Source organism: Corvus hawaiiensis, chromosome 2, assembly GCF_020740725.1.
Source record: "Corvus hawaiiensis isolate bCorHaw1 chromosome 2, bCorHaw1.pri.cur, whole genome shotgun sequence".
Classification (NCBI taxonomy): domain Eukaryota; kingdom Metazoa; phylum Chordata; class Aves; order Passeriformes; family Corvidae; genus Corvus; species Corvus hawaiiensis.
This window is the reverse complement of record NC_063214.1, coordinates 72677586-72694566: the sequence shown is the minus strand read 5'-3', so window position 1 is coordinate 72694566 and position 16981 is coordinate 72677586. Positions and strand designations below refer to the sequence as shown.

The 16981-nt window shown below is 35.3% G+C and overlaps 1 protein-coding gene across 17 annotated transcripts in view; it reads left to right on the top strand.

Annotated features, from left to right (window-relative positions):
* MYCBP2 (MYC binding protein 2) overlaps positions 1-16981 on the top strand; it is a 176996-nt gene that overhangs the window by 109516 nt on the left and 50499 nt on the right. For 14 of the 17 annotated variants that reach the window (XM_048295652.1, XM_048295659.1, XM_048295662.1 and 11 more), the window contains 6 exons: positions 462-674; positions 3111-3166; positions 3613-3728; positions 5760-5857; positions 9981-10097; positions 10882-11022. In XM_048295652.1, the coding sequence (XP_048151609.1) occupies positions 462-674; positions 3111-3166; positions 3613-3728; positions 5760-5857; positions 9981-10097; positions 10882-11022 (741 nt within the window). The remainder of the gene's footprint in view (positions 1-461; positions 675-3110; positions 3167-3612; positions 3729-5759; positions 5858-9980; positions 10098-10881; positions 11023-16981) is intronic. The other 3 variants (XM_048295660.1, XM_048295658.1, XM_048295655.1) reach the window with 1 other exon arrangement.

Sequence of the window (16981 nt, the reverse complement as noted above, 5' to 3'; positions counted from 1 at the left end):
TTGAAGAGCACAGTATAAACGTACAGTGCTGGTGTGAGGTGACAGAGCCAGCCAGGATCCACTCCAGCCCTTGCTGTTCCAGATGTAGTGGCCATGATGATTCACTCTGAAATCTGTGCACTCACTTGGAAGGCTCTCTTTCTACTTCGTTGCACTTTTCTGTTGTGGGAAAACTTCCCTAGCCATACCAGACTGTTCGCAGCTTCCCAGGGAGTGCTCTGGGACTGGCAGAACTACAGCCCGTGCTGATGGTGTGCCAAGTCAGCAGGGTGCTCCTGCCCTGTAGATTGGCATCTTTCCAAGATGCTGTGCTTGGCTTGGCAGATTCAGTGTAGATACATTGGGTTTTGACAGAGATGGATTTACAATACTCTAAGCACTTTGTGCTCCATCAAAGTTAAAAGAATGTGTGTGTGTGTTTTCTCACTAAATCATGTTCCCTCTTCCACATCTTATTACAGGTAGAAGTCAAAGCTATTCCTGTTTCCCAGAAAAAAACATCTTTGCAACAAGAGCAAGTTAAAAAAGTGCAGCGGATACCTGGGAGTCCTGCAACAGCTGTTTCCCCCAGCAGTGATATGACCTTTGGAGGACTTCCTTCACCAAAGCTTGATTCATCCTACGAGCCAATGATAGTAAAAGAAGCTCGGTATATTGCTATTACAATGATGAAGGTAAGTTACTGCAATTTTACTAATATAACTATAGAATTCAGCATTCAAAGTGTGTAAAGGTATGCAATAGAGAAGGAAAAATGTATATTTACTTTTGGTCACAATCTGAAAATATATTCAATGCAAATTACTTTGATTATGTATTAGTTCAGCAGTAAACTAAATACATCAAAAGGGCCAATTGCTTAAACTCTAAAGCAGTTAGACTGGATTAGCATAAAAAAGAAAAGTCGTCTTTGATTAGACAGATTAACAATTTAGTCTGAGTCACTCAGGAGGAATAAAAACAGATACTGAAATGGTGAAGGGAAAGTCAAACCAGTATATTTATATGGAGTTGGAGTGGTACAGTGAATACGTATTTAAAACTAGAGCAGGTGAACATAGGAAAAGATAAGAGCTCAGTATAGTAAAAAAGGTCATACAAACGATTTATATAGCAATGCATATGTATTAAGCAGCATCTGATGAAATGAGCTGCTATTAAATGGATCAGCTCAGACACTTTTCCAGGAGCAGTTTTTAAAGAAGTGAAAACTGAGCAGCTAGTATTGATTTGATTGAGTATATTATAGCACATGCAATAAATTTACATATGTGTACCATACTGACCCAGTTAAGAGATGTGACATGCTGTGTACAACTAACAGTTGCACAGCTTAATGAGACAGGATTAGCCAGGAGGGTACAGAAGGATAATACTTAGTAGTATAATCAGTATGGATTTGTAGGGGGGGCAGAACCAGCAAACTAGCACCTTTTAGAGGGTACAGGGGTTTTTTGCAAAGGGTAGTCCAGCAGTAACTGTGTGTAAATAGTGCAACTGGGTACTGAATAGTGTCTTAAAAGATCAGTGAAAGAACTATTAAATCAGTGTGGTGTACAAAAAATGGTTTAAGAACGGCTAAATCATATGCATATCAAGGTGTGATTTTGGCTTTATTTGGGCTACTGTAAACATCACTTCTTGCTTTGCTGCTGCTTGCTTCTTTTAAAAGTGACTTGAGGGGAGGCAGAATTACGCTATTGATTCCAAGTTAGGACTTAGATGATGTTTCTGATAGCCACTGTCCACAGATACCTGCTGCTTCTTTTCCAGTGATAGGTGTCAAATCTGCTCACATGACTCTAGAGTGGCATATCTTGTAATGCATGAGATGCTCTGGGGTAGGTGATGGTGGTGCAAGGGTAGGGTGTTCAAAAACTTTTGTAGATTTGATGGAGTGAGGAATGCTTAATATCAGCTAGTTAATATGGAATCATTTTTTAATTGAAATGAGGCTACGGGAAAATGAAAACAGAAGGATTCATTTAAAATCCTCTTAGTAGATTGTAACAGTATGAATCTTCATAAAGATAAAAGTAAAAAGACACGAAGGTTAAATTAAAACAGCATCTCTCTTGTTGAAACATGCTTGATTTCCATATTCAGCACTTTTCCAGAGAATCTTCCCAAGGCTTCTTTCAATTTAAGTCCTTTCCACCCAAAACTTTATGAATTCAAGACATTGTAAATATTCTGTTCTACTTCCCTGCCTGCATTATTAAGAACGCTCATTTCAGTGTAAAATGCAAATGTCCCCTGACATTTTCATTTTATACAGGCCCACACATTGTATCAATACAAACATCCAAATATGATTATAAAGTCTAGTTTCTCACTTCAGAAAAATATATATAATAAATAATGACATGTTTGGGGGACTGATACCTAAAACCTATATCCTAATATAGGGACCCAAAATGGCTGATCTTCATTTATGTTCAAATGTTCTTATCACCTTTTGTTGGTTTTGACTTAACAGGGGAATCTGGTAACTCAGCAACTATTGCAGCCCAGAGAGATTCTTGCTGAGGGACTTTGTGCACTTCTAGGACTACGACTGCTTACTTACAGGGCTTTTCAGAGCAGTGATTTCACAAGACACCATATATGGAAGTGAACCAGGTCTTTTTTGTAGTCAAAATCAATGGAAGTATCACCTCAGTGTTGAGGGAATTTCGTCTTCACTTGGAGTTTAGAGAAAAAGGATCTGAAATTTCATTGATAAATCCCCTCGGCTGGTTTGCAGGTTTGACCTGCAAAATATTTGTTTTCTTATCTTCACATGGTCTTCAGTGCACTGCCTGGATTCAGAAGGGTTTTGTACAAGTCAGATTTGAAGAGATTCAAAGACTTAACAAGGGTTTTTTTTAGCAGTAGCAATCTTTCTTATCTAAATAATGGCTCTTTAATGAGACAGTGAAGATACTCTTTCATGTGTGTATGTATATTTCTGTGTTTTGAAACTTGTTTCTGATTCCCTGATCAATGCTTCTGGGGTGTGTAAAGTTAGATTGATGTGCTCTTTAAGAGAATGCTCTGCTTTCTTTTATTCAAGACAGTGGTATAATCAATAACTGTTGGTTTTATGTTTGAATTTATTCTGTTTATAGGCATACGAAAATTATTCTTTTGAAGAACTACGCTTTGCTTCACCAACACCAAAGAGGTAAACATTAAAAAATTTCTTTTGGATAGGGACTTAAATTAACGTGTCCTGACACTTCTACTTAGACTCTCAAGTGTGACTGACAGGTAATCATGTCTGAAGGTAGAAACACAAAAGTCAAGTATTATGTTTTCTTACAGGTAGCAATTTTATTTAAAATCTTTTTTTCTTAATTATTTGAATGTTTTTTCCATATTTGTATTAGCTACTCTCCGAATGTGTTCTTTTATCATTTGCTATAAATAAATGTGGCATAGAGGATTATATTTTCATAGTAAATAATGGGGGCTAGTGTATTGTAAAGGGAAGAATTGTATTTAGATGATCTGCTAGAAAAAGAGTAGTTTCCAAACTAAACATTATACTAATCATTTTATATATAACATACATGATGTCCAAGAAGACAGTAACTGTTTAATGATTTTAATTGTTTTGTTTATGCCTAGACCCAGTGAAAACATGTTGATCAGAGTCAATAATGATGGTACATACTGTGCAAACTGGACTCCTGGAGCTGTTGGTCTCTATACCATTCATGTTACTATCGATGGCATTGAAATAGGTACTTAATTTTCACTATATTTAAGCATAAATTTATATTATATCCACTTTGTATACTGACACATTTATGTCTTGGTGCTCATAAGATTTAATGTTACTGTTCATAGCAAAACTTAGCAGCCAAGTTTTCCTTCAGAAGCTTTCTAGCTAAAACAGTCTTCTTTTTCAGAAGAAAAAAACACCGCAGATACTCACATGGAAATGGGAATATATATTTTAAATTGTGTATTTATAATGTGGTTAGACTACCAGATTAACAGACTCTCCTATTCTCAACTCTCAGTGTTGAAAGAAGAATGTCTTGTTGCAGCTGAGAGTGACAGAGAAGTATAGTTAAAGGGGAAAAAAACTCAGCCCAACACTGAAGAACCTAAGGAAAGGTGAAATTGTTCCTGATGATGCTGGAATATCTACTGTCATTTATTCTGGAAAATTGAGAAGATGTGGTCTTAACTGAGACTCTACCTGAACTCTTAATTATTTGTACTAATTTTTAAATGCTTGTGGTTCATTTCTTGCATCTTTTAGTTATCTTGCCAGTCTTGGGGTCTGCACTATGAGATACTATAGCATGTGGTGGAAAGAGTGCCCTTCCAAAAAGCACTCTGTATCTTGAATGCTCTCATGTTAGCCTTACTGGTGATATGGTGAAAATGGTAGTAGAAACACTGAAAGTGTTGTAGCTGGACCCACATCAGGTAAAAGGGTTTGTGTGAGTTCACGAGCACCAGCAGTTCCTCTTTCCCAATTCTGTCCAGCACCTTTAGTAAACAACACATAGTGATACTCGTAACACAAGTACATGTCATTCACATAGAAATGGAGTGGGGTTTAATTTTGTGTTAATTACAGAAGATAAGATGTAAAAAATATTATTAACGGTTATCTCAGTTCCTCAAACTGGAACATTTGCTGTCATAGGAGCCTGTTGTATTTTTTTCCAGTGCAATCTCTGGAGCAAACTTTACCCTGTGGTTTACATCAGCTGCTATTATATTTTTACACAGGTTCTACCATCCTCAATCATTGTATAGGGTAAAATTTTAGAAATTATAAATATAACTGTTAACCTCCATTTTTAAACAGGCATGAGTATACTCTAATACTTACCTATGCTATTTTTCTACAATGGAACTTTCTTGCTCAGTCATTATATTAGACTGTGACCTCTGAAGCTTTCATGTACCTATACTTGAGCCATAATTCATCAGTTTTTGACTGCTTAAGTATTGGTAATAGTTTCTCTTTGTTTCAAGCCTTTTATGTTCTTGTTGCTTGTAGATTCCTTCTGTTACTGCCATGCTTGATTAAAGGGATGTTAGTGAAATAAACAGGTTTATTGCTAGGTCTGGATGCTTCTTTTCAAGATGATGTTCTTCAGAGGGTCACTCTGTAAAATGAAACAGTGTTTGCTGGGGCAATTTCAAGGTTATTACTCAGGGTTATATTCATCTATTACTTAAATTTTTGTGTCTTTCTTCACATGCATTTACATGTATTTTTCTTCACAAACAAGAATATCACTTTCCAGTGCCTTCAGATTTTATAGCAGCATTGGTAATTAAAGATGCCAATTTTTTACCTTATAGGCCTTTTCCGGTTGTATAACATGGCTTTTCAGGTTCTTATAACTGTCTCTATGTACTGCATAAGCAACTGCCTCTCCAGAAGCTTTCACTTGCACCTCTCAAGCATTAGACTCTGTGTGGACCATTCCTTGAAACATAACCCTACAGACACTGTTAGGATACAAAATTACCTGGTAGTGCTTTGTACATACACTGTGACAGATATCTAATAACAGCATGAAACTACATCTCTGTAAATTTCCACGTATGAAAATAGTAATGTTCAAAAATTAATACTTTGCACCATGAAGCAACTGCAAGTGTTGATTTTGGCAGACAGATAAGTAAGTCATTACTTTGTTTACTCTGAGTTGTAGCATGGATAAACTGTAGTTACTGTTTAACTGAAATATCCCCTTATATATATATTTTTTTTTTTAAACTGAGTCTTTGTTTGCTTATAGATGCTGGACTAGAAGTGAAAGTAAAAGATCCTCCAAAAGGAATGATACCTCCTGGAACCCAACTTATTAAACCAAAAGCAGAGCCTCAGCCAAACAAGGTTTGGAGAACTGAAAAAAAACCCAAAACAGATATAGTTATGTTTGGGTGGGATTTTGTTATTGTTTAATATATATTTTATCATATAGTAGTGCTGCAGACTTAAGGATATTTGCAGATCACTTTAACGTGCTGAGTGGAATGAAACTAATAGGCTAGATAAAATGAAACCAATTAATTTCATTTTCTTTCTGTATGTGAATTCAGAAAACTCTTAGAAGCTCTACAGAAACTGCCTTTACCTTGACTTGTCACACAAACATTGCACAGCTATTATTAAAGCCACAGACAAAATTTTGCACTATTATTAGTTCTTTTTCTTTGTATATTGTACTCTGAAATTAATTGGGCACAAAATTTTACAAATATTTTGTTTGTTTTGTCATAAGCATTTTCAGTCAATGTAAAATCCATAACCAGTTTCTTTAGTGCTATTTTCCTTCCTTTGAATGGCATGATTATGTTTTTTAGAGGTATCCTTTCTGTAGCTTTTGGCATCCCCATTTCACCTTATCATTCCACCCTGAAGGACTAAAGTAGACACAATAAAGCAAGTAAGCTGAAATGGGTGGCAGTGGCGTAAGGAAAATGCCCACTTGAGGGAACTACCTTGCACTTCCGCTTAGATGCAAAGGAAGGGATATCAAATGAGGTGCTGAATTTTTTTTTGTGGCATAAACCTGTATTAAAGATGTGGAATTCAGACAACAAGGTTGTCTTTCCCTGTTTTACTGAAATTGGGAGGGTGTTTAAAAAATACATGGTTACAGAAAGGATCGGGTTTTTGACAACTTACCTATGCAGTACATACTGATTTATTTTTTTTCTAGATTTCAGGGTAATCTAGAGACAGTAACTTTTTGTATAGTTCCCCAGTCTTTAAACTGCATCTGACATCTGCTTCTAGCACTAAAAAGATTCTTCTTCCTTGCAGCCATGCCTCAAAATAAAAATAATAAATATGCTTTTAGTTTCAGTACAATGTTTTATCCCCCACTTGGTCTCTCTTTTATTTTCTTCCCAAGAAGCTTCTTTTAGACTTTCTCCCTTCTCTTGGAAGGAAGACTTCCCGGGTAGTTCATTATCTTAATTAGGACTCCCAATTCCTACTGAGGGAGATTTATCTCGTGCAAGTTAATGATACCTTTACCCAAGCTGATCATCATATGTGTTGTTTTGCTCTTCCCAAGTTGAGAGAATCTGGTTTGGTATGAGATAAATTACTGAATACAAGTTCTGTTTTTCTTTTCAATTATTACAGTGGAAATTGGGGTGACTTGTTCATATGTAATAACTCTGTGTTGTTAAGGAACAGTCTTCATGACAGTTAAAAGTACTTGACAAAAGTCAGTCCTCTGGTGTTCAGAGATGTTATGTAGTGTTTAATCCTCTCCCTGTGTTTTTCTACTTGCATGTCTCATTTCTTGTTCCAAGTTGTAGTTTCTTTGAAAAAGGAGCCATCTTTGTCCCATACACAGTGTCTGTAGAACCTGCTGAAAAATTAAACTAGACCTTTCATGGTAAATCATTTAATCAGTCATCTTTCTTCTGTGTCATAATAAATCACATAACAAATCAGGATAATTCTTTGTGTATCAACAGCAGTATTGTAAGTAATATAGGAAGGTAATAATTGTACTGTGCTCCATGTTTCTGAAGTTAAGAATGCAGATTAGACATGTATCAGTCAGAGACAGTCCAATATACCAAATCATGTTTTGCTTAGAAAAAGGGCCTAGTTGAGCTCTAAATTCTTCTTCATCATCTTTGTCAGAAATTTCAGATAGTTATAACCAAAGGACACTAACAGTGCATTCTCAGTGGTGATCTGTTCTCAACTAGAAACACCAAAGTATTTTCATTGAGGCACTGGAACATTCCAGTTTTGTAGCCAAACCTTACTTGAATTGCAAGTTGAAAATGGGTACTGTGTTATGATTTTATATGTGTATTCTTCATTTTCTGTTATTTGAAGTCAGGTGAAAAATCTGAAGGAGACTGTGATAGTGATCTGTATTCAGCCTGGGGTATTTGACCCATAAGAATTGCTGCCTCCGTATTAGCTGCAAAGCTTAAATTAACTAACTTGCGGGAAACTTCATTCCACGTCCTACTGAGAAAAACATGATTTTTCAAGCTATGTAATGTAGCTTGAAATGTATGTAGGGTAGTTGGAACAAACTAGAAGAAAATGGTCCTAATTTAGCTGAATTTGAAGGTGCTACCAGAATGATTGGTCATAAACATGTTTTGATGGTTTCTACTGTCCTGACACAACAAGTAGCTAGCATTGATTGCAAAACCAAAAAACAACCACCAAACCCAAAAGCTCTAGGCTGGGGGTTTTTTTTTCATCCCTTTGTAGAAGGCCAACCTCCTTGTTAAGGTTGCTTTATCCTATACAACACCCCTTTGTGTTGTGTGAGGTGTACCTCTTCGCAGATTTGTCAGATAAGAAAGCACAGCAACACAGCTCTTGAAAACTGCTGTGTCACTGTAGGGGTGATGTACATCCTCATTGCCAAGCCCTTCTGCCATAGTCACTTCTTTAGTTGGAATCCAGTTTGTGTATGTTCCATGGAAGAACTGCCTACCGAGGTGTTGCAGGACAGAGTTAAAAAACCTTTGTGCTATACAGAAATATTCCAAGTAAAGAGGTGCTATATCAGAAAGAAGACACGGACAATAAAGTTTTTCATCATGGTCAGAAATTAGCATAAGAGAGCTCTTAATCTGTTTTTTATTGTATTATCTGTCAGTGGATCTGATCCTTAAGCAGTTTCTAGTTATAGGTTGAGGTGTTTTATTAACTAGTTGGGTTAGCTGTTGCAAAAGGGAAAAAGGCTCTTTCGAGGCCTGTGCATACTCAAAATCTTGAATATGAGTTTTTCCTCTAAATAAAAGTTTTTAATAAAAGTTCTAGCAAACTACCAAAATGATTTTCTGAAGTAATATGATGCAAGGACCCCTAATCTGCAAGACTTTGTTTTTGACTTGTCTATGTTTAGAATGCTGTCAGCAGTGATTCAGCTTTATACTTGTACAAGGACCTTGAAAGTCTTAGTTTTGTCTTTTGAGAGAATGTAAGTATTACGAGTAAGAGGACTGCAAATAACCAAAACCTTGCACATTTTGAAGTAATTTATATGTGAAGTCCTTTACATGCTTCTGGGTTTGGGGTTTTGTTGGTTTTGTATTTTGTTTTTTAAATTAGCCTCAGAGTAAACACCATTTCTTAAATAATTTCTTTTAGAAAAAAAGATTCATGCACTTAGCTGTTACCTTTCATTCTGTATCACTGAGTTTTTTCCTTACATATCATTCTTTGCTTTATTTTAAGTTATAGATTAAATCCATACTTCCATTGATACTTTTATCACTTTTACCTATGGAGTTTGAAAATAACCTTCCAAGAAAATGGTTTTATACCTTATGCATAGAATGTATGCATCTCTGGTTTTAAGAAACTAATAGGATTGGTTCTCTATGGGACCGGTGCCTGTTAATGTTTGAATAGTAAAAAAAGTGATAGTGAGTAACAAGTGGGAGATTTTGGGGTGCTGTAGTAAGTCCAATGAACAGCAAGGAGCCTCTGCTCTAACCCTCCTGTGAACAAAAGAGAAACTATTGAAATAGCTATTCGAAAGATAAGGAAGTAGAAAGATCATTTTATTTTAAAATGGCTGGTTAAACTCTTTAGCTAAGGAAAATATCCAAATTTTGGTCAAAAACCTGACTAAAGAGAATACTACAGTAGCACAACTGAGAAATGGTAATCCCAGGCTGATCAGTTAGGAGAAGTAATAAATTTGAAAATGCAAATCTGGTGAAATTTTCAGCAGTGAATAAAACATGTGTGTTAAAAAAATCAGAAGCTTGTTAGCAGAAATATTTCCAAGTCAATGCATGCTTACATTATGTTTTTTTGGAACATTACAGTTTTATTGATTATAGTAAAAAAGTGAAGTTACACAGCAGCCATGGGAAACTAGCAACAAACTGTAACTCTTAAGACTGCTGTCTTGTCACTGGCATTTCAGAATCTGTTAAACCTATTTCTTTTTACTCTAAAAGCTCTGTTCCAATTTTTTTTCTTCCTTACTGTCTTTCTTTGCTTCTCTTAGGTTCGCAAATTTGTGGCCAAGGACAGTGCAGGGCTTCGTATCCGTAGCCACCCTTCCCTTCAGAGTGAGCAAATAGGCATAGTGAAAGTCAATGGATCCATCACTTTCATTGACGAGGTAATCAATAAGACATTTCTGTTGAAAATTGGGCTAAGATGTAAAGGTAACTCATGCAAATAATGGGATTTTTTCCATGTTTAGATGTTGACATATACACCTTAAGACCATAAATTGCAAAAATCTAAATTTACTAATTTAGTTTTTCAGGCTGTCATTTCATTTTAATATACTTACTTCAAAACCTCTGTAACAAACATTTGAGACTGATACAAGGAAAGAAAATTCCTTGAGTTCATCTTATAATACTACCTCTTTAAGATTTAGCTTTTTAATACTTACTGTTTCAACTCTGCACAAAAATTCAGATGTAGATGTTCTTTTCATTACATCTTTCGCTTGGAGATCTGAAAGATCACTACTAGCATGTTAGACTACTATGCATGTATTTTTCTTAAAATATAACTTCATATACAAGGAATATTTTTGCAATTTACTAAGTCATACCAGCAAAAAAAAAAAAAAAAAAAAAAAAAAAGGGAAAAATGTGAAGTGGGGAATTTATGAAGCTTATCAAGGCTTGACTTTCTTTCCTCTTTTATTTCAAAACAATTCTTATTACTGCATGATCCGATTTAAATTTATCTTCACACCTTGACTTATAAAAAGATAAGCTTCCCATTGCTTTGGATTTTGTCAATATTCCTCTTTACTTACATTGTATCAGCATTGTGAGGATCATTGCTTCTTTGCTGCTGTTGTCTGCCTGAATTCTGTTAATCCTTGCTAGCTACAGAACAGTTACAGGAGGGCATGGCTCGTTCTTGTTGCTTGTTTCCCATAGATCCACAATGATGATGGTGTTTGGCTGAGGCTGAACGATGAAACAATAAAGAAGTATGTTCCTAACATGAATGGTTACACTGAAGCCTGGTGTCTGTCTTTTAACCAACATCTTGGCAAGAGCCTTCTGGTACCTGTTGACGTAAGTAAAAGGTGCCTTTGAAAAATATCCAAAAGTACACTCTATCCTCATTACAAGACTTTCTTTAATTAAGGCTGCAAAAAGTCCTGAGGTAAACAATATTTTGATTATCAAAGACATTATACATGTTTGCATTTTGGAGGGCTGTTGTGTAATGAGGGTGGAGTGTAGAAAGGTATGAGGCTTTTTATGTTGAAGCCTCTTCTCCTAGAAGAGAAACAAGTAAAGGGACTGCTATAACAAAAACAGAATAGTATTAGATTGTGGTCTGCACTAGATGTTTCTTATGCTGGATAGCATTGTCTGTGAAGTGGTCCACTGGTGCCATGATTTCAGAAGAGGCTTCCAGCTGTCAGAATGAATGTAATTGATGCATTTTAAAAAAAAAACAACCACCAACCAAGTAAAATGTTCTTTAGGCTCTGGGTTTTGTGGATGTTTTTTGTGAGTTTTACACCTGAATCCTTAAGTTACCGCTTCATTAACCTATCAAAGAATCCCAGAGCTTCAAGACAAATGTTGAATTTATAGTAAGAGTAAACATAATTTATTTGAGTAACTTTAATGGTGATTAGTATCACTACAGTTTAAAGGTTACACGTTTTGTGGAAACCAGATGCACTTTTCTGAAAAATGTAAAAGACAAAAAGGAAAAACTGTATCAGCCAAACCAGTGTTTCTCAAAAGATTCATGAAAGTGCAGGCCTTTCTGGCTCGTCTGTTTTCATGCATTCCCCAAAGTGGGCAGTGCCTTGTTTTCTTCTGGGCAATATGTGAGAATCAGATCTAATTGCAAGTACTGCTATTTAGGTTTGATTTGTCATCTTATCTGAGTGAGCTGCTGCTGCAGTTGAAGCTAGTTGAGAAATATTTCATTAAATTGAACACCTGAAACCGGTAATATCATGCTGTTCATGTTTTTTGGTTATAGAAGAAATGAGATATTCCCAGTTCCAGTGAAATCGGGCTATTTGCTAGTAGATAAATCTGGAAATTCATAATTCCCTGTGGCTGTTCTGACAAACACTGTTCTATGATGTGCATAGGTCGTCTTGTTTACAAATAATCTGTTGATATATTTCTATTTGTAGATTTCTTTCAATAGAATCCTTGTTTGGGAAATTATTTTAATTTTGCATTTGGGAAGCAAATTATTTCTGTACTCAGAAATCAGTCACCTAAATATGCCTGTCATCATAGTGTTTTTCTAGTCTGTTGTAGAATATATGAAAACATGGAAAAAATTAAGCTTTGTTTAAAGTCTTGCCTGTATTTTTTGCCTTTGAAAATTGGTAGCCATTAGAAAACTGCTATATTATACTTCCATAAAATATTAGTATTTCTGTGCAGTAGTTGAATTTTACCAGTTCACCTATGATAAAAGTGAATTCATCTTGACCAAGTAATTAACTTCAGTAAATATTGTATGTTTAGATGGGTGTTATAGTCTGCTAGATTTTTCTTAGTTGTACGGTTTTTTGGTTTGTTTTTTTTTAGTTTAGCTATCTTCAGTACTTTTTTTCTTGTTGAAGGGAATATTTTTGAACTCAGCAGTTTTCTGTGGTTATCAAGAACTTACTGGTTGGCATATTTCATACAGCTCTGGCATACATGTAGTTCTAGGGAAGAGCATACGCTGTGCTCTCTGAGAGAATCCTGAAAAGAACTGTCTGCTGTGAATAACTGAACATTCAGTGTTGATAATACAATTTTGAGAATTCAGACTTCATTTGAATAAGGAGGTCAGGTACAATCAAATGTGAAAAACAATATTCAGTTTTCAAACATTTCATTCTCTGTGTCTGTAGAGTTCAGACAAAAGATTCTGTCTTGGTTTTGGTTTTTTTTAAATACTCTTGTGAATTAGTTTTGTTATCTTTTAAGAGTACTAGGAGCTGTTAGATATGCTTAATTTTCTTCTAGGTAGCCAATCACATGTCTTGACTGACAAGTTAAAAGTCACATGCTTTCTTAGCTTCTGCTCTGTAAGTGGCAGGCAACATAGCAAAAGGCTTACAAAAGCAACTGTTATAACAATGAACAATGCAGGAATGTGCAAGAGATGTGTTTTGAGCTACTTTCAGAAAAGTTTCCTTGCACAGCTCTCATTTTCAGATTTTTAGGAGGACTTAGCATGTCCTGAAGCTATTTGATTTCATTATGACAATATATGAGCAATAAGATTTTTTGGTTTGATTCATAGTAATAGAAGAGGAAAAAAACCAGTTCTCTGCCATTTTATTTCTTAAAGGTGACAAAACATAAGTCAAGGTTCAGAGGGTGACTTTTGAATGCTTTAAGCCTTTACAGCATGCTAGTCTAGCATATACTGCTTTCTTACTAGATACTTTCTTTGCACAGATACTGCTTTCTTGGTAGGAAGTTTTCAAATCTTTTTATGGTGATTTTTAAGTTGAAAATACTTCAAATTATACATATTTTTTCTCTCTGAATTGTCAAAAAAAAAAAGCTGTGTTTTTAAGTTGTCAAATTTGATCAATGCAGTCCTCTAGAGATGAATGAGTTATGTGGAAAAGGATGTTCAATTAATAAATGCTAAAGTTTTGTTAGATTAAATTGTGATATAATTCATATCTGCTCGATCCTGTTGATTTGGGTAGCTGAATGACACGATGAGTAGAATGTGGTAAAAAATTTGTTAATGTGCAAGACTTTTTGGAGCCAAGCTGTTCAACCAGTTTTGGCTTAAAAGGAAGACTGGAGAAATTCTCTTGTGTGATTGAAAATGCAAAGGGAAAGTCAAATGCCTGAGTTAGGCCATGTGTTCCCCGTTCAAATAGATGTCACATTATTTCTACTAGACTCCATTTTTATTCAACTCTGTTGAGTGTGCAGACTTGTCATCTCCAATTACTTGGCTTTGTCATGTTTAAATATGCAGGCAAGTGCATTTTTTTAAAAGAAGTTTTAATTATTCTGTTTCTTCACTATATTATGGAACAGTGAACAAATGAAAAACAGTAGAGGTTCTCAGCAGTGTTAATTGTGACCTCTTCATCTTGATGTATATATTGTATCTGCCTTTTATGTATATTTATTAGCATTAACTACATATTTTATGCTAAAGCAAACACTGAGTACTGTGGATCTCATAAATGCACTTTTTATATTTTTAAGAAAGATATTATATTTAAAGATAAATGATCATAGGACGCCAGAGATCCATGGTAGTTACTGGTGTTCTATTTATTTGAGCTGTGGTCATTTACCTTCTTAGAAAATCTTCAGCTCTTCTTTTGTTGCTCTTGTCCTTTCACAAGGAACTGCTTTGCAGCCCTTGATCTGAAATTGTGCATCCAATCCATTGTAGGTAATATAATTATGAGATTGTGAATTTAATAGATTGTGCTTTTGGATAAGCCATTTCCATCTCTAGTAGTTATTTTTCCTTCTGTCATACGGTGTTTAGGTATCTGTTTTTGAAATAATGCCTGTAAAGTTCCTTATGCAGACAGTTATGTATTCATGCTTACACACAGTACCTAGTAGAAAGGTACATATGATACAGAACAGTGCACAGTAGGAAGAAATAGAAATTAATCTTGGTCAAGCTCTGGAACTTGTCTTTTAAAAAATCACATTCTAAGTACGTTCTCATTACTTCATTTTAGATGTAAAACTTTATAAGAAGGAATATTGTACTCAGCTACAATACTACATTCCCCAGCCACCAAAGCCAGTCAAGGATTGAGAGAGTGCAAGTTTTTCAAACCATTGTTGCAATGGAAGAAAGAATCAAAAGTAGTGTGTCGGCTCCAGTGTTTGATCACAGAACCTCAGAAAGCTGAATGTTCTGTGGAAGCACTGAAGGACATGGACAAAAGATTCCTACTGTTGTTTTAAGCATTATGGAAAGCAATTGGAGAGTAAAACCATGCTGGATAAAATGTCAAGATGGCTGTTTAAGATCAGCTTTAGTTTTGAAAAAATAATAACTGAGACTTTAAATACTTACTAATGGTCTGGTGATTTTTTTGTGGCAAAACAAATTAAATTTTTTTTTAGATCTCCGAAACTTAAAATTTATTGGGAAAAGTATGAATTTCTAAAATTAGCTTTAGGTCTTGGAAGATAAAGTCTTGAAGGAAAGCATTAACTAAATCTGCAGATGGTAGCATAAGGACTAAATACAAAGCTTCTATCTAGTAATTTCTCCAGAATGAAAACTTAGTTCTCAAATAGATGCCTGATCTATTAATCTAAACTGGTGTGCAGTGCTGTAATAGCCAGGAAGTTCTTAAGCTCCCAGAGCAAAGGAGAGCTTCTAGTTTGATCTTCTTGGTGTTTCTAAGCCAGCATGGCCCCACTTACTGCTGTTAGTTTCCCCTGTTTGTTTTACACATAGAGCTCTATGATGTAGAAAAATAGATCTTTGAAATGATACCTAAATATTTTAGGTATGGATCGTCCATGTTTCTCAGTGGAAATGCATTAGAGAAAAGGAGATAGGCTGCAAAGTAATAGACAGTTTAAGTAGGTTGGATGCCTAGGAAGTACACTCATTAGGCAAATGTAGACTTTTTTATAGTTCCATAGTTTCATGCCAAATTGATAAGCCTTTACTTTGCTAATCTTCCTATCTAACACCCTCCCCACCTTCCCCAGTGCCCTGGAGCATATATCACTAGTGCATTGCTACCTCCTTCAATTCTGGGTGAAGGTTCTCAATTCTAAAGAAATGCTGGTGTTTTGAGAATTTTCCTCTCTTTGTCAAAATGGCAGATAATTTGTATTACTGAAACTTGATGTTTGCAAGCAGTACATAGTAGATTATTTGCTTCTATCATGTGATAAAAGCTTGGATTTGCTAGCATGTTAGTGCTTTTTCAAGGAATACAGATGAGGCATGCTGTGGGTGTTTTGTACTTGTTTCTGCCTGAAAGGATTTACTGCCTTAGCTTTTGTTCAATTTTAATGTGGCTACTGCGCAGGGATTTCATTTGGTTCCCATAGCAGGATGGGATAGGGAATTAGATTTTGATACTTCTGTTCATATAGATGAAACGGGTGCTTTGTCAAAGGGATTCCATCAAAAATACAATTATTAGTATTGGTATATATATACACTATTCTTTCATTTGACAGAAACAGTGAAAATTTCTTTGCAATGAGTACAAACTATCTTATGGAGAAAAGATGGCTTCTTTTTCATGTTTCCCAGTGATTAAAAAATGCTGTTCTCACTGTTTTGTGGGAGGAAAAATGAAACAGAATAGCAGTGCTTATTTCTGTAGTGTGGGCAATTGGTTATAAAATGAGTGATGTCTCTCTGGCAGCTGTATTTGGTTTATGATTATTCATAACAAACTAGTAAATGCATTTATGTTTTACAAAACAAATGAAATCTTAGCAATTGTTCTCCATATAGCACTGAAATTTTTGGCTCTGGTAAAAAGTATGATTTTGATGTGAAAACTGGTGAAATCATTCTGTGAAGTGAACTGCTTTCAGCAACAGTGAGCTTAGCCCTTCTGCTTCTCCTTGTTTCTGACTGGGTGACTTAAATTCCATGTGCACTTGTTCTGCACTGGTTGAAATCATCTTTCAGAATAGGAGACTGTCTTGCTGGAAAACTGGTTTGTGATGGGACCAGCTACCTTTCTTTGTAACAGAAATGAGATTTCTCTGTGCATGGAGTCTCAAGCTTTTTAAGAGATGTCTGGCTCTTAATTTCAGTAAATGGCATGACACACTACATCCATTTTGAGCTTTTGACATACTGAACTGTTTCTGTGTAATGGATGATTTGCCATGGTGAGCAATGGACTCAGGTGACTTGTTCAGGAAAACATAACTTTCCCCTTTTGCAAAACATTCTACCAGTAAATTTACTTGAGGAGAAAGTTTGCATTATAGTACCTTGAACTTCTTCCTCCAGTATTTCTTTGTTCCCATTTCTTTGTTGATATATGTCTTTTTTTTTCAAACTTTGTTGCTC